This window comes from Penicillium malachiteum, assembly GCF_028827825.1.
Source record: "Penicillium malachiteum strain IBT 17515 chromosome Unknown utg000005l:1.0-9002435.0:326005.0-9005861.0, whole genome shotgun sequence".
Taxonomy (NCBI): domain Eukaryota; kingdom Fungi; phylum Ascomycota; class Eurotiomycetes; order Eurotiales; family Aspergillaceae; genus Penicillium; species Penicillium malachiteum.
The window spans coordinates 914399-936954 of record NW_026643099.1 but is presented as its reverse complement, the minus strand read 5'-3'; the positions used below and the strand labels follow the sequence as shown (position 1 = coordinate 936954).

Sequence of the window (22556 nt, the reverse complement as noted above, 5' to 3'; positions counted from 1 at the left end):
CTGCTACTTGACTCCGTAAATGATCCCCGCTATGCCTAAATCAACATCGGGTTATACTAATAAAGTTGGAATAATGCTTACAACCTTGGAATCCGTTAAGTTTAAATTGCAGTATCTTCAAAAGAGTCACTGGAATTGAGTACTACTAATCTCGAATAAGCAGCCCCGGTTCCTGACCGAGTTTACATACCATTCGCCCGATAGAGCCCGGCCCTGGCGATACTACTAGCATAATACATACATCATGCACTCTCCGCTCTTTTTCTCTTCTCTTCACTCCTTCAAGCTCCAAGTTATCAAGAACCTGTCAAGAACACTGAATTTCAATCACCAAAAAGCAACCACTATGACTTCCGGTGGCCCCAGGCTCCGTCATCCCCGGGGCTCTTTTGAACCGGACTTAGAGTCCCAGCTTCAAGACAACGACTCCGAGTCAGAGTCAGAGTCAAAGTCCCGATTCAACGCTTATATGCGAGTCATGGAGGACTTTGCCCAGTCTCTGGGCCATGATTCCCGGTCCAACACTTATGTGTATATCAGGGGGCGCTTAGTTCCAAGTCCACCGTGGTTGCTTGCAGAGACGGAAAAATTGAAAAAGCGCTTAGAGGAAGAAAAGAAGAATGGGTTGAAGGCCATAATAGTTGACGCGATTGATTATTGCGTGTTTCTTGTCATTATTGTGGCTATTTGTTTAGTGGCTTTCGTCCTTCTTTTCATTTTGGGGTTTCATTTCATTCCATTTTTGGAGTCTCTGGTACGCTGGCTGCAAGGCCGTTCAAGGTAATCATACGTCCCGGCCTGATCTGGACATGGATACTATGCCCAGGTTGTGTGTAAGCCTGTGGAAATTTGAACATTTGAACTCCATGAGTTTGAAGAGCCAATATTTGAAAGAACATTTGAACTTGGGAAGGATCAAGTTCCCTTTTTGTTTGTTGCCCAGGTGATATACAAGTTTTGTTGTTTTTATGTACTATCATGAATAATATTCCATTGTCCAGCTTCTTTCAAGGCTGCATTAAATTGATGTTTATTCCAACCAAAATTCAGTCTCTTTTAGCTCCATGTCAAGAAAACAGTACCAGAGCTCTCCTTCCATAACCCCATGCACATATACAAATCCCACAAATTACCACTTTGATCCCTGCGGAGAGCGCCTCAGTGCAATTGGATATCGACTTCCATAAAAGAGAACAATCTTATCATCTGGTTTAAGATCTGCCGGTCCAACACCGAGAAATCCAGCCCCAGTAACAAAGAAAGAAGCTTCTCGTGTTTCTAGATAGAAGAGCAGAAGAAATCCAGCGTTGCAAAACCACTCGAACCATTCGCCGCCTCCTGTGTCTTCTGTACCTTCGAGTGATTTATCAAAGACCTTATCCTCCCCCGACTCAGCCTTCGTCTCTGTATTCATTTTTGACCATTCCTTTTTTATCTGTGTCCACGTAGCAGGACCAAGAGATTCTTTCCTTTTCGCGTCTGGGGGCTTGTTTAACTTATCCCATACTCTAAAAAGAGCTGCAAGCATGGTGAACCGGACAGCCTTTCCATTCGGAAGACATTCTGCATTATCTTTCGATCTCTCAAATGTACCAATTTGATTATATGGACAACCATGAGAGGCTCTCTTCTTGATAGAAGCTTTGACTTCTCGTTCTGCCGAGTCAAAGTATAATGAATCAAGCCCTGACACTAGCTTGCTTGTTGAACTCGCAGTCATCAGATTTATGGACCCTTGAACCCACGTTAGGTCTGGTCTTAGATTATGCAGTGTAGCAGACCGGTCGACTCCCATCGTATCTTGAATATAATCGAATTCTAAGCCCGTCAACGCTAGATTCTGGTGATTATGCGGATCGAAGATAGACCTAGCAGCTATCTCGGGGTGTTTATGACACCAGTTGCGTTGACGAGTTGAGAATTCAAAGATCCCATATGAAGCGAAGGGATACGAAACCTGAACCGGTCCGCTAACCCAGTCGTGAAGTCTCTCTCGTCGTCCACCTGATGGAAAATGGTGAGAGCGGACTTTGTACTTCTCTGGGAATGTAAAGTCGACTGCCCATGTTGGACTTCCATCTTTTCGTGACGATAGGCTTGGTACTAAACTCAAGATTTCCAGACTTCCTGTTGACGCTATTGATGCATATGTTGCTTGGACAAAGACTTCAGAGACTGATTTCGCACGACCAGTGGTGATAAGCTCTCTTTCTCTCTCGTGTAATGATGGCAAGATACAGAAGATCTTGTCCTCGGGATTCCGGGTATTCGTTTCTCTGAGTACGACAGAGAGAAAATGAAGATTGCGCTCGAATTTCGGGTCGCGCATTATTTGATCTCGCATCATAATAGCCATGGGACCGCGTTCGCGTTGAGGTCTCGGAGCTCTTAGGACCTCATAGTTGTCAAGATGAAAAGACATTTCTGTAAGTTTACCCAAAGCTCGTGTAGGATTACCTCTTTTCTCATCGAAGAGCTCGTACATCTCGTCCCATTCCTTTTCATATGGACCGAACATCACTTTTGGGTCTTTGGTCGCTAATGCATATTTCTCGATAACCCAAGCTCTCGTCCACCATGGCTGTACCAGTTCGGTTGATAGTGCTGATTTCAAGGTTTTGAAGAGGCTTTCTTTCGAGTGGTCATAGACGAGAGGTTAGTCGTGTTCTCCAAACCAAATGATAACTTGCTGAGCTTGTGAGAATATCTGGCCGATATTCTTGATTTGTTGCTTCTTCTCACATGTATGTCCCCCATTTTGACAGTCGCATTCTTGCTGGATACATAGTTGATCAATCCACATGCGGCGAGTTCTTTCTCTATGTCGAAGTCTTTGGAGGGCATTTTCAAGATTGCGAGTAACAGGAAAATCTGGGATACCGTTCAACGAAATAGTGGCACAATCCTCCCATTTGCCCCATACATACGACAGAGCTTCATAATCGGATGGACATTCAGTCTGTAGATTTTTCACTGACAGAGTACAGCGGATCTCTTGGCTACCATAGCCAGGTTGAATATCAACCACTCTCGTCTGTTTGAGAGGATTGATTTGGATTTCAAATGGGTAATCTGTTGAAGGTCGAGCGTACGGGTCTTCACTCATGATCGATGGTGTAGGGAAATAGTATCTGAGAGTTCTCAATTGACAATTCTAAAGGATTTAAATATGTTCAATGTTTACCTGAATAGGTACCTAGCTATGTAGGTAACCAATAGTACTTCACATGTCTAATAGACTTCAATATCGCCTTCCAAGGTTGGGTACATCTCTTCGATTCAAGTAGTTCCAAATGGTGGCAATTACCACCGCGGGGCTTAGTTTTGGCCCCCCTCCCCCCACACCATCACATCTGCACAGATACCTTGGCAAACTTTGGACAATGCAGATCAGTATTCAGCTGCATATGTCATGGACATGGACTCAGTGGACATGGACTCAGGGTGAAACCTGTGAAGGGACCTGTGAGAAGACTCTCTTCTACTATCCATTACACTCTTGGCGAACTTCGAACCCAGCACTTCAACCTGAGGGTTAGGCTACGTAGAATGAAATGTACCCAGATTGATATACGACTGATGATGAAGCCTCAAGCAAATATGAATACGAAGGGAAGATATGCACCTGTGGTGTTCGACACCAAGAATTTGATCATAACATCGTAGAATATGCAAAATCGAGACTTGGTCAGCCGCTGTAGACCAACTCATAAAATAGAATAAGAAAACAACATAGGTTCAGCCAATGTACCACCCATAAAACGACCATCTAAATCCGAGTCGCTTTTTGTTTTTGTTTTTTGCACTTCTTTTCCTTCTGGCCCCATGAAGATATTCCTTCACACAGTTCACTCAGCATCGTAGAAAATAGACTTGACGCGGTGTGTCGCCTCGACCACCTGTTCATAGATCTTGTAATCTATCACGAATTTAATCAGTCATAAATCCATCATAGAAGATATTCAAAGCTCACCACAGTCCGCTGGGTTACCCCAATCAGTTGTTCCAAGGACCCGAATACCGATCTAGAAGGAAAATAATAATCAGTATCTAGTTCATTCTAGTTTTTCTTGACACCTTGTTCCCATAACCCAAGCTGAATAAATCATTCGATATAAGCATAGAAGAACTTATGAATCACTTACCCCGCCATCAATATCAGCGACCTTTCCTACAACCTCAACAAGCTTTCCCATTTGCAAATGCTCATCCGGTGTCAAGATGAGTGTCACATCTCCATGGGTGCCACAAGTGATCTTTGCGGTTTCGCCCTGGAGCGCGCTAACGGTACCCAGGATGCGGACGGTGTGCGTGCGCGAATTCGCGTTGGGGTGGAAGTTTGACAGATGCTGAGGGAGGATACGGGGAGTTTGGAGAGACATTTTGTGTGTTGGGTTGGATTGTTGCGAATAGGATTGGATAGGTATGGCGTTGAGGGATGTTGGAGAGCTTAATGATAGTTTCGCCGATTAGACGCGTGTTGATAGGACGCGTAGGCACGTGATATGGATTCTTAATTAATAAACATCAAAGCATCAAAAATACTCTACAAATCCACTAGGTGAAGGGCTAAATATATGAGATCATCTCATTAGTATGAACCAATACTATTAATTTGTGGCCTTGCCTACTTCTGGGAATTTTCATTTCTAAAAGCAGATGCGAGGCCAATATACGGCGAACTGGCTAATCAAGATGGATCTGGTGTCCAACAACAAAAAGAGCGGTTTCCAGATTTAACAGCTTGAATAAGGCTATTATGGCTCTTATCCTGCTAGAGTGCAAAATCCAGAGTACAATATCTATTCCAAGTAGTAAAGATTTTAGATCAAAATCTCCATGTAACAATTTACTATATCAGCACGTGACTTCTATATCAATCTCAATCAGCGGAAGCTCATGTCTGGCGACGTCAATTCTTCTCGACTTGCGCTACACTTCCCAATGGAGCTCTAGATCAAACTCGACCCCGAGTCTTCTCCTTACAACTGTTTCTCTCTCACGCTTATCTGATTACAACCCCGACCACATCAACTCATAATGCCTCCTCCACTACCATCCTCCCACCGCGGTATGACCGCAAATCCACTCAAACCTGTGGGCCGATACCGACCAGGAAAACCAATCGCAGAGGAGCAATCATCATCTGAAGAAGAGGACGAGGACGATATTGAGGCGCAGAAAGAAGAGGAACGACGACAAGCTGAACAACGCCGTAAACAGCAAGCTCCAAAAGCAAGCTCTTTCCCTTCTGCAGCTGCTCGCAAAGCTGTTCAAGAAGCACAGGAGGAGGACGAGGAAGGATTCGTCACTGATGAAGATGAGGAGGATGATACCGCCCCAGCGCCACAGCCTTCTACAGCATCAAAGCCGGTTCCCGTAACAACCACGAAGGAAGAGTCAGAAGAAGAGGAGGAAGAAGAAGAAAGTTCAGAAGAGGAGAGCAGCTCCGAGGATGAAGCGCCTCGACGGATATTAATACGACCTACATTTATCAAGAAGGACAGGAGGAACGCTGCAGCACAGGCACAAGCGACTACAGACCAAGCACAAGCCAAATCCGGTACTAGCACGACCGACTCCTTCGCAGAAACCGAGGCTCGTCGACAAGAAAAAGCAGATCAGCTTGTACGGGACCAATTAGAGAAAGATGCGATTGCGCGCTCAGCGGCGAACCGAGCCTGGGACGATGACGAGCTAGCGGAAGCCGACGACGAAGAAGCCATCGATGACAAAGATGGTGTTGATCCAGATGCCGAGTACGCCGCATGGAAGCTCCGAGAATTAAAACGAGTCAAGCGTGAACGCGAGGCAATCGAAGAAGCCGAAAAGGAACACGAAGAGATCGAGCGCCGACGCAACCTTACGCAGGAAGAGCGGGATCGCGAAGATGCAGAGTTCATTGCGCAGCAAAAGGAAGATCGCGAAGCGACGCGTGGTCAGACTGGATTCATGCAGCGCTATTACCACAAGGGTGCGTTCTTCCGCGATGACTTGGAGAAAGAGGGCTTGGATCAGCGAAATGTTATGGGTCGTCGGTTTGTGGATGATGTGGCGCGCGATACGCTGCCAGAGTACATGCAAGTTCGTGATATGACCAAGCTCGGAAAGAAGGGCCGTACCCGTTACCGTGATCTCAAGTCTGAGGATACTGGCCGTTTTGGTGAAGGGTATCAGAATCGTCGTCGTGATAATGCCCCACCGGTTGGCATTACTGATGAGCGATTCATGCCTGATCGAGGTGATGACCGGGGTCGGGTTCCAACTGGGCCTACTGGTGCCAATGCTAGTATGGTACGACAAAGACGCAGATCCAGATCGCGCTCTCCGAGACGTGATGACCGGGATGAGAGGAGTCGGTCTAGAGAGCGGCGGAAACGTAGCCCGTCTCCGTACGAGGACCGGGAAAAGAGACGACGAGTTGAAAGCTCTTCATGATCAGTGCTATCAAATTACATACTCTTTACTTCCTGTTCTATGTGATTCCTGGCGTTGGTACTGGTGTCTTTATCCAAAATGTTCAAGATCTTTGCATAGGTGGACTTTATTCCAACCAACGATCAATGTATATACTAGCATGATTTCAAAAACGATACACCCAGATTTGTATACACAAATGAATGATTTTATTTTCATCTAATCTGCCCTCTGGAAGATCTTCCATGCCAGAACACTTCACAGATGTATAATCTCGATTGAATACTATTAGATTCTCAAAATTCAAGCTTCAAAATTCAAGCTTCAAAAGGACGTTTGGCATTGACTCAAGATGAGATCTATGCATTGATATCAAGGTCATTCATTTCTAATAAAACAGAACACACCACCCACTAAACATCATCATGAATAACTTGAATCATTCAAGTACTTATTTAACACCAGCCCGCTCCAACACCTTCTCCCTCTCCATAACGGTATCCCCAAAGCGCACCAAGAAAATCGTTCTGGAGGGCCACATCTCCGTGGGTTGATTATGTGCTGAAACCTTCGCCTCAAAGCCACACCCATCGCAGACGCCTTCAATAATTCCGGCCACAAAGGCCGCACAGTTAAGCATGCTCATCTCGCGGGGGACGCTGATATAGGTATTTACGAGAGGTTCGTTGTCGGTGATCATGTATTCGTTAGGGGTATCAGGAGAAACAGAGTGCTCAAGGGCATCTGCGGAGCGTTGGAACAGAAGGCGCCAGAGGGGACCGTGAATTAAGTGGAGGAGGGTTAGGATGCGGAGGGGTCTATTTGGGGGTGAAGAAGATGTTGAGGAACTGGAAAGTGCCGAGGAGGATGTAGAGGTTGCTCTGTAGAAGAGGAGGTCGAGGAGACGGAGGCCTAGGGGGTATCCTTGTTCGTTTAATCTGAATTCGAAGAGATGTAGAGTTAGTTATATGCTTTTCTGGGTATATAGCATGATGTTGATTCAGCCATTGGGTTGCCTGGATCCTTTTACGAACCGTTTCTCTAGATCTTGAATGCCCGTTACCCTCCGCTGGGCATATGAGACCATCTCCCCAAATAGGTAGGCGAAGCTTGATCGGCTGAGCTCTGCATTGCGGCTTCGGTTCAAGTGTCGGTCGTAGATTGTCTTGCGATTTGATGGCACGCGGAGCCCGGATGTACCTGCGGGACTTTGTGGCTGTTGTACTTGTGTCTTGTCACTGGATGTGGACTGCGGCGTGCTGGCATTGCTGATAGACAGCATGGCGGAGTGCCTAGGCGCGGCCATGTCTGACAGATGGAGCGCGGTAGAACAGTATACACGGGTTTTATTGTTGGGTAGAGGATTTGGTATTGAGTTCAAGTTATCAATCACGTCTGGAGGTCTTGTGTATTGGTGATATGCTGGTGGTTTGAGGGGTCGAGCTAAATGTCCGGGTTGACCATGGGAGGTGGATGCGATCTACGGTGGAGCACATCGTCCGTAGGTGCAACTCACGCGAGAAATCTTTACTCAATGATAATTATGGAAGACGGAGATTTGAATAAATAGTCTAGGGTGTAGTTTTACAAGAATTCAAGGTTGACTAGAAGAATAATGTGGTTCATTCATGCTATATAGACTGCACCGCGAAGTAGCTATGCAGCTTTTCACGGGCTCCGAAAAATTTTCCCAAAAAATCCAACGCGACTGACAACCAACGCCAGGTCAATTGTAGTAGACGCGTAGCATGTAGCTGACCAAGCCAGTCGGAGATATCAAGCTCAGTGGCTATAAAGTATGATCGAAGTAAAGATACTGTTCTAACCAAGCACATGTTAGCGAGGTTCAATACCATAATGGTAGTAAAAGAAATCCAAAAGGATTCAGCCAATTCAATCAGACATCCAAGGAAGTAATTGCGCACATCGCACCCAGAAATAGGTTCAAGTCGGGGCTAGCGTGGAAACTGCGAATGTAGGAAGTTTTTCATCATATGAATTGGGCCAATGGCCCAAGGCTGATCCTGATGATCCCTGTGCAGGGAAAAGGGAAAAAAGAGTCAAAAGACTTACCAAGTTAGTTAAAATAATAGAAAAAGTGTTGAAAAAGTATTATTAAAGAATTTTCGAAAGAAGTTCACATTAGAACTTGCATGAAGAGAAGATGCAGGAAGAAGAAAATTTTGGGTGAGAAGCCGCCTTTTATAGGGCGGACCAGAGACTACAGCTGCCCCGGAAACCAATGTGGGAAGCTTCTAGCGATTATATCCACTCGAAAAATTTTCATATGGATCAAAGGTTTTAGATAATAGAAATAATAGAAAATAAATGAACATTTGAATGAGCTGGAATTTGTTTTGAAAGAAATTATTATCGTAATTAATATCATGAACCTGGATTAACAAGAAACTGGTGCAACTAGTTCAATTCTTCAACATTAAAGTTACTGTACTCCATTGACGAACCTTTTGATATCTAGCAGAGCTTTGATCTCTAGTAATGAATAATTTTTCGACTCAGGACTCTTGGCAAGATTGAAATTGAGAAGAAAATTCAGTCAAATACTTAGACAAGTCATATAGCTCATGATGGATCAAAATCCACATCCAGAAGGCTTCGTTCATTTAAAACTCTTCTGCTTTGTTCGAGAATTCCAATTTAACGTCTTGGAGATACTATGCACCCAGTCTTCGCCCCGTTGGCCCTGGGGTAAGACGTTGGCGAATGGGTATCTCGATGCCGACACGGTAACATAATCACCAGGATGTAATTCCACTCTCTCTCGGCCATCAAAACTGGCCCAGGAACTAGTCCGGGCATCATATGGAACTCCCATGCGTAGAACTATCGTATCGGGGAGGATAATTGGGCGAAACGATAGTGTATGCGCGCAAATGGCAGTTACCAATATGACTGGGTTTTCGGGGTGAGAGAGTGATCCTCCTGCGGCGAGATTGTACGCTGTTGATCCTGTCGGGGTTGCAATGCAAATGCCATCGGCAAGCAAGGTGGTGAAATGTTCGTCATCTCCAAACAGTTCGATTTGAGACATGGCTGGGGGAGGATGTGATTAGATATACAATCTCAAATCATAGGGAAAACACAAGCACGTACTCGGGTTTGGACCACGGTCAAGGACGACATCATTCAGAATCTCATACACTCGGTCTGGAGTGTGCGTTAATGTATCCTCCCCTTCCTCTCCAATCAACTCCTCCACCAAATCGCGATCTGTCAATGTTGGAGAGTGAGGATCCTTTAACCGCGCCTTGCTTCTCATAATAGTACACTCGAAGCGCAAACGGAGACTCACGACAACTCCATCTCGGAAAGCATTCTCCAAGATTCGTTTATGGTCCGCAAAATCAAAATTAGTCAAGAAACCCAGTGAGCCAAGCGCAAAAGACAGAACAGGCGGTACAATTCGCTGAAATAACCAGCTAGTGTAAAGCACCGTTCCATCTCCTCCAAGTGTAATAACAAAATCGAATAGATGCGGCTGCTCCTGCGCGAGTTTTGGATCCCAGAACTTAAGCCGGCCCTTAGCTGACGGCTCATCTTGCAGCAGTTGCAGCGTCCCAAAGTCAGGATGCGTTTCCATACGTCGCTCCACGTAGACTATGTACGGCGTATCACGGTCTTTGGAGAGAAGCCAGCGAGTGACCTTTCTTGTCAAGCTCACTAAGGACTCGTCGTGCGTCTTGCTAACAATAAAGACATTCTTGACCGTAAGCTTCAGTTTGATGCTGCCTAGCTTTTTTGAGAGCTTCCGCACGTTCCATGCCATGTCTGATAATTGCCGCTTCGTCAGATGTCGTGATTGGAGAATTGTTGGCTCGGGTTTCACGGTCTTGTTGTCACTATCCACCACAGACACAACATTATCTTCGCCGAGGACCTTCGCGTCGACCGGGGGTTCATCTTCACTCAGCGTACGAATCACATCTTGTGGCTCGGTACCCTTTGGCAGAGGCGCTGCCCATTCACCCGCTATCAGGGAATGTACATAGCAGGCTGTGGTTCTATCTTGTAGATCGTGGTGCGGTCTTATTCGGGGCTTCTCCATTGTAACTAGAGAAGACTTGCGACGGTGGTTGGAATCGGGGTAAAAGACGACCTAGGAGGACCTTTAGAGGACTTGAACCTGCATATGCATCTGAATACCATTGAAAGCATTTTCTCACCTCCAGATGGTTCTGTGCGTCGGTGTCACTGCTCCCTCCATGACTCTAAAGATGCATGGGTCAGTCTCCAGCAATAACCCCGCATCCCAAGTGACGTACCTCGTCCAGGGCGGCCGAGGAATCCTCTCGGTCATGTTTGTCCATTACGTGCAGATTCTGGACTTTTTTGTGCGTCTTAATCAAATTGGCATAGTATTTGGGGGTAATAATGACCAGTGTGGTGGTGAGATTGCAAACGGTAGATGGGTTGGAAGTGGGTATGACGTCGATCCACTCCCTCGCAACACAGCTGCCATGGTTTGAATTTCTTTCATCGCGACAACAAATTTTTGGTTTACAGAGTTCTGTCTGAATGTAATATAGAAATTGGACAGAATCCCTGCTCAAAACTAAATTAGTATTGTTGATCCGACGATCCCGGCTTTTTATCTTGATCTAGATTAATTTCGGTGCGAAGATCCCCCGGAAGGAATGGGGCTGCCCAGATATTGGAATTGTTTCTAATTTTCTATGGATATAGACCTCTTTTCCTACTTGGGTTGCAGTGGGTTTTCGAGTTTCCTCGCCGTCTGGCAGAACACCTGGGCAGAGAGGCAGAATTAACCTATAGCTCATCCCTATGGTTACCAGATGCCTATATCCAACTACCTAGCAGCTAGCCTTCCCTTCCAGATAATCATTCAGGTAACCCTGTAGGTAATCATGTAGGTACTTACATGCAAAGAGGGGTATGTCACCAGATACCTGTACATACTACTGACTGGGTACTTAAGTATGTGAACATGGCTGTAGTGTCACTGTGTCTACTTGACCGAGATTCCTGGCCAAGCACTTCAAATGTTGAGTGCTGAGTAGATACCTTGCCCTTTTTCACTGCTACATACAGTGCCGCGCGAAGCGCGGCACGAGGACTTGTAGTTGACTACATGGCATTCTTCATCTCTCTCAGCGCAGCCATGACCTCCACTGGAGCGGTTTTGCCTGTCGCTTTCTGGATTTCCGGGTCCTATGTGACTTGTATGAGCATTTGATAGCGAAGAAACCATGGAAACAAGACTTACGATGACGCGCATAAAAACATTGTGAAGCTAAATGAAACCATTGAATGTTAGCCAATGCCACTAACCATGGTAGATATCCAGCACATACCTTCTCATCTCCAATAGTGAACTTGCCCTGGGTCTGCTGGTTTGCCTCGGCAAAAGCTTCAAGCTTCTTAATCGGCTCGGACTGGGAAACTGCAATACAGAACTTGACATTCTGCTTGGTGTATTCGTGTCCGGGCTAGGTATATCAGTGAAAGTTCAGGTCGAATACAGTAGAGATCCACATACATAGACCTTAGTGTCATCTGGCAAAGATGCCAGGGTCTCGTTCAGAGCCTTGTGCATCTCCGCGGCATTTCCCTCGAAGAAACGGCCACATCCTAGAGAGATCATATTTCATGTCAGAAAATATCAAGTTGTCAAGGGGAGAGTCGAATCATACCACCAATGAACAAGGTGTCGCCGGTGAACACAACCCGCTGGTCTCCATCTTGCATGAAATAGCAGATACTGTCTTGGGTGTGGCACGGTGTGTGCAAAGCTTGGACTGTGATACCTTCTCCAATCTTGAAGGTTTCGCCATGGGCGGGAGTCTGGGTGACAGACTGGCAATTTGAGCCGCCAATGACAGGGAGCTTGCCAAATTCTTTCAACTAGGAGGCCATTAGCCATTGTCAATGCGTTCATAAGTAGAAACATCAATCTCGAAACCTACCATGTCATCGTTGCCTCCGGCATGATCCCAGTGGCTAAACATTGATCAATCAGTATAGTCTTTATGATCCAGCTTCGTCATAAACATACTGGTGAGTGTTGACAATGGCTGTCAAGTCAATCTTGCCTGCACTGATCTGCGATTTTAACTCTGGCGCCACTCTGTAATTGGTCAGTTAGCTCATCATCCTGTACTTTCACATTGATGGAATAAGAAACTCACTCGGGAGGATTGGCCGGGTCAATGATGACAGAGTGCTTTGTCGCTTCATCTGTCACAAGGTATGCATAGTTGTTCCCCTTCCCCGTCCCTAAAGTAAGTATGAAAGCTTAGAATTGGTTCTTCATCATTGTTGATAGCTGGCCGGTCATCTGTATGAACGAGGTAGTGGTGAGGATCCACTTACACATGGGAATCGATTGGATATGCATGGCTCGAGGTTGTAATAAGGAAATTGGACGGGATCGGAAAAATCTAGTTGCTCTTGCAAAACTCATCACCAAAGATGGACTTAAGTGCGGGGAGAGGAGCTTGTCGCGTTATACAGATAGCAGATAGCTCCAGGATCAAGGGATTACAAATCACACGTCATGCGGAGAAACAGTTCTTCCGCTTTCTTTACTAATGACAAGATGTCTCATTGGCGGGAGTTCACTATGAGATGAAATAGCCAAGTCTTTCAAATCTTCAAATGCATGTACTTTTGTTATTTTAGTGCTGCCAGCAGCACATCTATGATGTGGATTATATGTAACTTCATACACTAGCAGTTGCTGTCACACCCAAAGCCCGGAGATCCCACCTCTCAACAGGCGCCCAGCCATGTGCACTTAGTTTCTCGTCGAAAATAGGTAATGCATCAGATTTGGCATTGCGCAGAGCTGATTTCTTTGCCGCAGGAGGCAAAGAGCTTCGTCGAGACGACGACTTTGACTTTCGAACGCCTCCGTGCTCCTTTAAGCGATCATTCAGCATCTTAGCCCAGTAGGTAGCAGTTTCATCGCATGCACTGAGGATGTAAGCCCGAGGGCAATATTGCTGGTAAGATTCCCAAGTGTAAGAGCTCAGGATGTGAGTCAACCAAAGGAATAGTGCCTCGGCGGAGGCATTTTTCTGCGAGTCCTTTGTGGCATCGAAGAGCAAGTTGTGTACCAGATCCTCGCACAGGTACATCAAAAACGAAGGGTGGGTTTCAGAGATCTTCTGAAGAACAGAGTCCCATTTATCGAAAGACTGGTTCATAGATTCTCCAATCCTGGGTATAATTGTCAGATTCAAATACCGAATAATGGAACGATAAAAGGTATGGTGGTGAACTTACTTTCTCTCGGAGCCAAACAACAAGGACTCCTCCAACAACACCGCAGAAAGTGACTTAGCACCATCAGTGGAAGATCCACAAATCGAAACCAAGTCCGTCGCAACGGAGACCTCTTGATCCCGCTTGCGCTTTTTCGTCTGCGGCTCAGAAGACTCGGAGTGTTTGGAAAATTCTCGCAAAACACTGGTGAGAGCAGTCTTGTTCGATGCGCTAACATCATGGGCAGTTTGAGATTCAGCATTTAAGCCATCAACGTCGGCCCAGTAGTTATCCCAGAGCCACTCAAGAGACCGTTGAGACGCTTTGCGGAGTACAACCAAGGATGGTGGCTCACGGTGAGTTGCTTCATGGCGCAACTCTACAAAGGATGCTGGGAGGCCTAAGTCCATAGCACGCTGGAACATGGTTCTTCGTTGGCCGTGGATTTTTGTGTCGACGAGACCAGTTACGAAGCTAGGTTCTGTTAGTTTCGCGTCTGAAAGGGAAGAGAGAAGGATGTTTCAATGCAAGAGTCCATCATGATCTGAATAATACAAAAACACTCATGTAGATGGAACATACCGACAGAAAGCAGCGGAGTAGGTAGCTCGAATTGAGAAAATCGAATTGGTCTGCGCATCATCGTGAAGGATGGCATCCGTCAAGAGGGCAGTTGCCTCAACATGGTGAGGAACATTTCCACGAAGCTTCCAAGCTTCCACCTGGAGGAAATGATTAGTACGTTTATTATTCTTAAGCTTCCATGAATTCTTAACATACCACCGCGCAAGCGTGAGCGCGCCTGTCTGGACCATCATAGGATGTCGGCGGATAGAATTCGTTCCGCACGTCCAGCAGCTGCGACTTATTCTTCCATGCTGTAAAGATGACTTTGGCCATAGTTAGACGATCTCAAAATTTGAGCTTTTTTAAGGATTGTCCGAAGCTCTTTCAATACTGGCTCCAATATCAGTGGCTTTTGCATCCTCGATTAAAATATTCGCGGATAATTATTAATCCTTTTAGGGGGTTTCCCCGACGCTAATCATTTCCCTGACCAATCAGCGATCGCCGAAGTATACCACATCACCCCAAGATGGTCAGTGTAGTCTTTACTCTGGATTCTAGTGTTGGAATAAGAAAAGAAAATTATTGTTGTGGTAGAATAATTCAATTCAGGTTCTATATATTGATTCATTGGGAATCCTATCAAAAGTAGTGGTGTTGAGCCACATTTAAAAGCTATCCTATGCCCAAGCCCGGGGGTATCCATTGTATCTCAACTCCAGCCATACCCAAAAAGTTCAAAAAAGCAAAACTCCACGCTATGCCGCTGTTAAACAAAGAAAAAGATCCAAATGATTGATCAAATCCACCCATATCCATAGCTCATACACGCTTGATTCAAAGCTGTGAAAGGCTGTGCCGAAGACATTGCCTGTTGATCGACGTCCTCGTGATCAAAGAAGAAAGATTTGTGAAGAAGGTTGAGTGCTGGCTTCATGTGTTGCTTGGGCATCGACATGTTGGCTTGCATCATAGGCGCAGGCTGCTCTGGCACAGTCTGAGGAATGGGTTCCGGCTCATTAACTTCGTCATCGTCCTGAGATCCGTCGTCCTTTTCGTCATCGGAGGGAGAGAAAGTCTCTTCCAGTTTCAGTCCTCTTCCCAATAGACCCTGCTGCGAGTGGCTTGTGGTTCCACCGGGCTGACTGTAGAGTCCCATGCCAACCAGTTCCTCCTCGGCCTTGCCATTCTTCTTCTCAAGGAGGTTGTTCTCGAGAGGGATGGGAGAATAGTCGAATTGCTGGATAGGAAGGAAGTCCGGGGTTGATGGTCCGCTGAGTTCTCCAGGGGATGGTACACTAGCATAGCTGGGGCAAGCAGTCGCAGGTGGAGGGATATTAGCCATTGATAGCATATCAAGGGGCCATCCATCGGAAGTTGTTTGGGAGACAGTTGAAAAGTCAATGGGGGTTGTCGTGGTATCCCAGAACATTGGCTCGACCTGCGAGCTTAATGTGGTAGATTGCTGAGGAAGAGTCATGGCGTCTTGAGAGTCCAGGTAGAAAGGAATATAGCTATCCGGTGACATTGCGGCGCCGGCAGACAAAGGATATGAAATCATGTTGTCACTGCCGTAGACAGGAAGGAGATTCATGTTGAGTGATTGATCGGCCATGGTGCCCATGGTAGCATAATTGTCTGTGGGGAGGTCGGGAGCACAAGCCGGATTGGAAAGACCTCTGCTCCTGGCGGAAGACGGGTGCCAACTGATGGGGCGTGAGTTGCGGGCCGCCGAGGCAAGGAGAGCGGCCTCCAGTGAGGATTGACATTGGTTAGCCCCATGCATCATACCCTGAGCAGTAGTTGTCCTCATCCTCGATGCTCCCGATGGGCTATTTCCGGCACTCCTGGGTTTCATAACACGAGAGTGTCGTGGGCGAGGGAAAGCACGGATCCAATCCTGCATATTGATCGACTGGCTATAAGCATTCTCCGGAAGCCATGGTGACCCTGACGAGGCCTGTGGTTGATAACCGAAATCGGACATATAAATGTTGGTTGATGAAAATCTGGTGGTGAATATTGGTTGCTCTCGCTTCTCCTTGGTGAATGTAGTATTTCACCAATCCACCCGGACGATACTAGGTGTGACGTAAAATGTAGGTGTGAAGGATGGTGAGAAGTTGAGAACCGAAGTTCCTTGGGAGGAACAGCGGCAGTTTTTAAGGGTATGGAGAGTGAAGAATTGCAGGGTTATGGAGTACAGGGAGAGGACAGTGATATTATAAGGGAATCCAGGGAGCCTGGCGATCTACCACCCGCCCCAGCTCCACGATCCCACCACACTAGGATGACACGACGTTGACACTAACGAAATGAGCCTAGTCCAGAACCACCGCATGGAACCCAAAGATGAATCAGGCGTAGTCCCACAGTTTGGGCCAAGGGCAGAATATTCCGGAGTACAGGGTGGGGAATTTCGTGGAACAATTTGAGGCGAACATGGGGAAGAGAGAGTTTAGCTTGAATGACCACTCCACTATTGGAGTCCAAGGACGTGGACCCTCACACGGGCCCCATTTCAGATTTTTTGTCTTTTTCTTTTATTAAAATCGAAATCAGAATTACAAGTAATATGGGTCTCTGGAAGTAATTTGTCCCAAGGTTTCCAAGGTTTCTTTGACTTTTAGACCGCTCCTCGTGTACTCCGTATAACTCCTACTTTGTACAGTATAAATTCATAATGTAGAGTAGATACCCATAGATCAATATCTTTATGGAATGTTAATGATCTAGATCTACAGTCAATATTACCTAAAGATTCTGAAGTTCTTCCCTCTGAATTTTTTTATACTTAATTTTTAATATTTTCATTTTTATTCCATTTCCTCGTTTCACCGGAGATTGATCAGCCCTGCAATAAGAATTGGAATGATGGATCTTTCCTATCATGTTTGGGCCCCATAACGTCACGCCCTGAACAACCTCGTTACGCAAGGGTTACAAATGTGATGGAGGGGTTGTTAAGATCGTCTTGCACATCCTTCGTGTTTCTTCGACAGGGGTGGCTGAGAGTGGAGTCATCAATATACTGGGAAAAGAGACCGATGACTCCGTCATGGCGCCTGTGCTTTGTCACGGAGCCTTCCCAAGGAGTTCTAGATCGGTTTTGGCGGCGAAAAAAAAAAATAAATGAAAAAATTCAAGAAAAAAAAAACAAAACTGCCTAGGGTAATAATAATTACTAGTAATAAAAAAAGCATTCCTTGTATTTCATCCCCTACAGGTACAAAAAAAGCAAAGGGGGTCAAGGAATAACAAAAACAAACCTAGGCCCTTCTTTGTACTGTGCATACCCGGTTGTTTCTTTTTTTTTTCTCCGTATGCACCTTCTTCTATCCGGAGTACATGATGCATCTCCTGCATCATCGCCACCATCTTCTTTTGTTCCGATCCCAGTCAAAAATAAGTCAAAAATAAGTAAAATAGGTAAAAATAAGTAAAATAGTGAAAGATTAAAATATAGTAACAAGCCACTTTCGGCTCTTGATTGGATTAATTAAATATCCACCAACTGGAACTATGCTCCGTAGTACTTAGTATTAAACGATCAACAATATCACCTGCCCCCCTCAAGTGCTCTTAGCTCTTAGTGCTAGACAGGTTTCTGACATGCAATCCTACTTGGACCCAAACGGTGCTACAAACTACTTCAGTGCATGACCCGGTTGTACGCCCCCCCTCTAGTGGACCTGTTTCATTGAAAAAAATGGTAGTCCGTGTACCGCCGCCACAAAGTATTCGTGTTGGAAAATGACCATCAGAGCGGGAAGCTCGGCAATGCTCGTCGTTGGGAAAAACGTGGAGCCTTGAAGTTTTTTTTATGGCTTTTTTTTTACCCAATCTATGAACTAAGGATTGGACTAATGACTCTTTTGTTTTAAGTTCATCCATCCATATCCATATTTTCAAATGAACCAAGTAAACGAAGTAAACCAACTAGCGCTAGGTAAAACAAGGTGCTCTCTAGTTCCAGGAGTAAGTTTGCCCAGCTGTCGGCTTGATAACCTTGGAATACTATGAACAACGTCTACTATTATTACTGTAGTATAGTACCTATATTACCTTAAAGACCGGGGGGTTTTAGGACAAAGTACGGTTGAACAGACATCTACAAGTTAAGCAAACAAGGATCTAAATGTGACCAGTTCCCTGCATGTTCCCAATTGGGAAATCAGCCTAGTTCTAGTTCTAGTTCCTTTTGCGAGGAACAAGAGGATTTCAAGTCCAAGTTTTTCACGGAGGGGATTTCCAATGACACTTGGGGCTTCGCAAAAAAAAAATCCCCCTTCGCTAAGAAACTAAGGAACTAAGGAACTAACGGAGAGGAGTTCAATAGATATTGAAGACCCGCTTGAGAAGAATTAAATTAACGAATTATGGGGCTTTTAAACCCCATTCTGTGTCACCGATCAGGAAACGGGCGGTAGAGCCACCATTCACAACGTGGCCGGGCGGATCTGATCATGCTTAGCGCTGAACCGAGTTCCTACGCCCGGACCTCCGGAAGAACCTGACGTTGAGATTTTACTCTTTTTTACTCTGAATTATTATTCTCTGATTTTTTTTTATCTCCCGTTTTTTCCCACTTTTAACTTTCAATGATGCTATACCCGCTGACGATCGATTTCTTTTTTTATTTAATCTATTTGACGTTTTCGTTTAGGCCTTCCCTTTGATCCAATCTATCGGGATTACCTACATCACCCCTATCTGATATGATCCTTGAAGGATTCTCACGGAGTAACCCCCAAACAATATATGAATATACATGTGCAGTGATGATTTTTTTTTTATGTTTTTCAAATCTTTCAAATCTTTTTCTGGGTCTCGCACATGCAATACGATGTCATTTAAACCGTGGGTTGCCTCATTGAACAAGGATTCGAGGACCGCTCAGGGGACCAATGCAAAACACCCACTTGTCCACATCATTACACAGACGATCCAAGGTCGTGTACCGCTCGGGACACATTTGCAGTGCCCCACTTCCTGCACTGCAGGGGCCTAGTGAGAAGATTGGAGACAATCATCAATTTCCAGAAGCTCAGGGGACCAGTCAGATCCCTCACTTTTCTCTTTTACCCCCTCTTACAAGTGGACCTCTCTTCCCAGTGGTTTCTACTGGTCTTTACTGGTCTCTCACTGCTGACACAATCTCATGAATTGCCGATCTCTGGAGTATGTGACCACACCGCAGAGCGGCACAGCTATTCCATCAGCTGAAATTGTACTCCGTACACTCCGTCACTTCTGGATCCTTAGGTTACCTAAGATAGACATTTCTCTCTCAAGCGCTACACTATACAAATGTGTGCATAAGGGAATCGTACTCCGTACCCCCAATTAAGTGGTCCTTCCCCCCCCCCCTTAGGGAGTAAGCAAGTCTGTTTCGAAGGGGTTCTAGCGTAGCCTCGTTTTGGCCCTTCTCATTATTGCGTCTATCCACATAGTCTTTTGACTCATGCAATGTGATACCAACCTGCTTTAGGCACAGAGTGACATAGTGGCAGATGTATAGTCCCATAGTCACAGAACCGAGGTACTTTCTACACCCCTTATGTGGAGTTACATAACAGGACATCTCCTCTTCTCACTCCATAAAAAAAAGCAAGATATCAGCCCTGCATTCCAAGGTCTAGACAACCCAGGGAAAAAAATACATATTGAAAATAAATTAAACAGAATCGAGGTCTAACCCAAGTCTAAGCCCAATAAGAATAGGCGGCCACTCTCCGAGACTTCACCACACCAGATCGGGGCCTGATCTACTCTTGTCGCGAGCCTCTTTTTTCTTCTCACTATCCACTCGCCTAAACCTCCGACGCGTGCTAGTGTTTCTGGGCAACCCATATTTTCTCATTGTTTTAATTTTTTTAATTTTTTTTTCTTCTCTATGGAGACATCCTTCCCCTTAGCCCCGAACCGACCCCGGGAGGAACGTAAGTTAAAGCGGGGCTTAACCAGCCTTCCTCAGTCTTCCAGACGTTTCAATCGGCATTCATGATTGCCCGAGATCCTTCGCACTCCTTTTTTTTTTCACTTTTCAACCTTTTTTTACTTTTTCTTTTTTTTCTTACTTCATTTCCCTGAGCCTTGGCTTTTTAGCCCCATGGATGCAGCTCCTCCCGCTGCGGGCTAAATCAATTTGGCTTGCTTTAGCGGCATGTCAACTACATACGGTGTACTCCGTCGCGCGGATGACCACCGCCCCCATAGGAGCCGTGCGCGCAGGGATATTGAGACCAAATGATGAGCAGATTAATAGAGGGGCCTCGGTTGGATTTCCCCTAGTCATGTAGATTAGTGTACTAGGTACAGCACTGGAGTCTCTTCTTCCAGAGGGGTTGTTTATTGCGACGATCTCTTTTTTAAAAAAGAACTTGGGATCCGCTTATCCTCCGACGGTTGAACGGTGTGATCCGTACAGAGCTACCGAGTACAACAGAGTACAACTGTCGTCCTCTCATTTTCTATGTATTACTACGGAGTAAAGTTCCTGATGTTCGACTTCTGTATGAGTTGTCAATCACTTCATACTACGCGTACACACATTCCCCAACCAAAAAAAAAACGGGCTGAAACCCCCCGGTTTACTGCCGTTCCCCAATAGGCTGCAACATCAAGAGTAGGCTGTGCTTCAGGATCAAACTATGTTTTCTTTCTCTAGGCATTCGTATATGACATAGGTGTCTTTGATTCCAAGGTTGTTGATGATGTGGAAAAAAGGGAAGTACGAAGTATGAGATTACTATTGGTCCCATGTTGTCTCTCCCCTCCTCTCTCAGCCCACTCCAAACATAGATACATACACTTGTCACACAGCGCATCGCCCAGGTTCATTTTAGTCCAGACCCAGACCTTGAGGACTTTTTTTGAGACAGGTAGACTGCAAGCCGATAAGGGATATGCAGCCTCAGCAATTCGGTACCTTGGACAGTGCGCAGTCGCTGACCCCATGATTAAGTTCACACTCGGTTTTACCCGTGCGTCTGCGTCGGGCACAGTCCGGGCTTTCATGCAGGCGACCATCTTCTGTCTATTGCTAGGTCCTGACGCCTGAGGCGCGACGCCACACAAGGTCCAGGTATTGGTGGGGCAAGACGATCTGGGTCGACTCAACAGGATGGATCGGAAAGCTAACCGTCACACACCACACGCACACTTGCGTTGCCTAGTGGGCGGAGCAACGTTTGGATGAGAGAATCGAAACCCAGAAGCGGTCAAGCCCAGGGGTTGGACCAATCATTCTTCTTACTCTCCAACTTCGTTTCGACTGCTGGGGTTCCTTTTTAGTGTATGTCCCCTCCTAATCTATGTACGACACCGACACCGACACTACTAATTCCCGTCTTTCTCTCCTTCTCCCGTTTGAAACGGGGGATCTGTTTTTACTCCACTTACGCTTTTTTTTGGGTCTTTTACTGGGTATCCATAAAAAAGTCAGCTGTGACAATAGGACAAATCCTACACAGTATTCATCCTGATCCCGGTCAGCAAACGGGGACTTTGGGTCTAATGGAGAGCTTAAAATAATAATAATAATAATAATAATAGCCACCACTTTTTTCAATGGGTTCCATCGGTCCCATGCAGGGGCCGATCCTGGACTTCAATATGAGACCTCGGGACCTTTCATAGGGCACATAACTATGTATATCGTGCATTGTGGCACTCAGACATACCTTCCTTTATACACATACCCTCTTTTCTTTTTTTTTCTTTTCTGTTTTCCCCACTACCCCTTTCCTAAGATGATCAAGACAGGTGAGAGAGAGCAAGGGTAATATGCAGCGTGTCGGATCTGCAGTGAGATGGCACATATAATCTAGGCATAGAAATAACCTTGGAACTTGGCCGTTGTCATGTGTGTGATAGGAGATTTTGACTTTATAGTACCGTGGAATGAGGGGAGGATTCTTAAGATCTACCCTTCTCTCGGGTATGCACTGGCATCTTGGCATTATGAAGGGGCTTTGAAGATCACTCAAGTGCTGAAACTTGGATCATTTGAAAGGGAAAAAGGAATGTCTTCGTACACATGTGCAGGTAGACATCATCAAACATCCTTTTGATTGCTCCAAGGGTTCAAACTTGAATATTCGGGTCAGCTGGCAACATAACATATAGATCCAAGATTCCAAGGTTCAAGTGCTTATGTGCCCAACAACTTGAAGCTCGAAGGCATGCACAGACTAGTACATTAACATTTGAAACCTTCAAACTTCAAGTTCTATGTACTAGTAGTATAGAGTACAGGACTCATATTAGAGCTTGGGGTATATACTTTCCCCCTCCTCCACAACTGGGCATCACCGTACACGCAT

At 45.7% G+C, this 22556-nt stretch overlaps 8 protein-coding genes across 8 annotated transcripts; 1 reads left to right on the top strand and 7 right to left on the bottom strand.

Annotated features, from left to right (window-relative positions):
• Positions 1–1129: 1129 nt before the first annotated feature.
• Positions 1130–2518, bottom strand: N7483_010389 (uncharacterized protein; the record flags this gene model as incomplete). The annotated part of the gene is made up of 1 exon (XM_057093816.1): positions 1130–2518. One exon carries the CDS (start codon positions 2516–2518, stop codon positions 1130–1132), a length of 1389 nt encoding a protein of 462 aa, XP_056939787.1.
• Positions 2519–2656: 138 nt separating this feature from the next.
• N7483_010388 (uncharacterized protein) lies at positions 2657–3106 on the bottom strand (the record flags this gene model as incomplete). Its single annotated transcript, XM_057093815.1, has 1 exon — positions 2657–3106. One exon carries the CDS (start codon positions 3104–3106, stop codon positions 2657–2659), a length of 450 nt encoding a protein of 149 aa, XP_056939786.1.
• A 742-nt stretch (positions 3107–3848) lies between these two features.
• N7483_010387 (putative ssDNA binding protein Ssb3) lies at positions 3849–4382 on the bottom strand (the record flags this gene model as incomplete). The annotated part of the gene is made up of 3 exons (XM_057093814.1): positions 3849–3919; positions 3974–4025; positions 4146–4382. The coding sequence occupies 3 exons, from the start codon at positions 4380–4382 to the stop codon at positions 3849–3851; spliced, it is 360 nt and encodes a 119-aa protein (XP_056939785.1).
• Positions 4383–5040: 658 nt separating this feature from the next.
• Positions 5041–6438, top strand: N7483_010386 (microfibrillar-associated 1 family protein; the record flags this gene model as incomplete). The annotated part of the gene is made up of 1 exon (XM_057093813.1): positions 5041–6438. The coding sequence occupies one exon, from the start codon at positions 5041–5043 to the stop codon at positions 6436–6438; it is 1398 nt and encodes a 465-aa protein (XP_056939784.1).
• A 430-nt stretch (positions 6439–6868) lies between these two features.
• Positions 6869–7723, bottom strand: N7483_010385 (trafficking protein particle complex subunit 5; the record flags this gene model as incomplete). The annotated part of the gene is made up of 2 exons (XM_057093812.1): positions 6869–7355; positions 7452–7723. 2 exons carry the CDS (start codon positions 7721–7723, stop codon positions 6869–6871), a joined length of 759 nt encoding a protein of 252 aa, XP_056939783.1.
• A 1314-nt stretch (positions 7724–9037) lies between these two features.
• Positions 9038–12793, bottom strand: N7483_010384 (putative NAD+ kinase; the record flags this gene model as incomplete). Its single annotated transcript, XM_057093811.1, has 12 exons — positions 9038–9471; positions 9532–10534; positions 10602–10646; positions 10701–10874; positions 11663–11689; positions 11751–11885; positions 11936–12027; positions 12090–12300; positions 12363–12396; positions 12452–12523; positions 12585–12672; positions 12769–12793. The coding sequence occupies 12 exons, from the start codon at positions 12791–12793 to the stop codon at positions 9038–9040; spliced, it is 2340 nt and encodes a 779-aa protein (XP_056939782.1).
• Positions 12794–13118: 325 nt separating this feature from the next.
• Positions 13119–14562, bottom strand: N7483_010383 (rRNA-processing protein LAS1; the record flags this gene model as incomplete). Its single annotated transcript, XM_057093810.1, has 4 exons — positions 13119–13617; positions 13684–14136; positions 14245–14384; positions 14443–14562. The coding sequence occupies 4 exons, from the start codon at positions 14560–14562 to the stop codon at positions 13119–13121; spliced, it is 1212 nt and encodes a 403-aa protein (XP_056939781.1).
• Positions 14563–15028: 466 nt separating this feature from the next.
• Positions 15029–16216, bottom strand: N7483_010382 (uncharacterized protein; the record flags this gene model as incomplete). Its single annotated transcript, XM_057093809.1, has 1 exon — positions 15029–16216. One exon carries the CDS (start codon positions 16214–16216, stop codon positions 15029–15031), a length of 1188 nt encoding a protein of 395 aa, XP_056939780.1.
• Positions 16217–22556: the final 6340 nt, after the last annotated feature.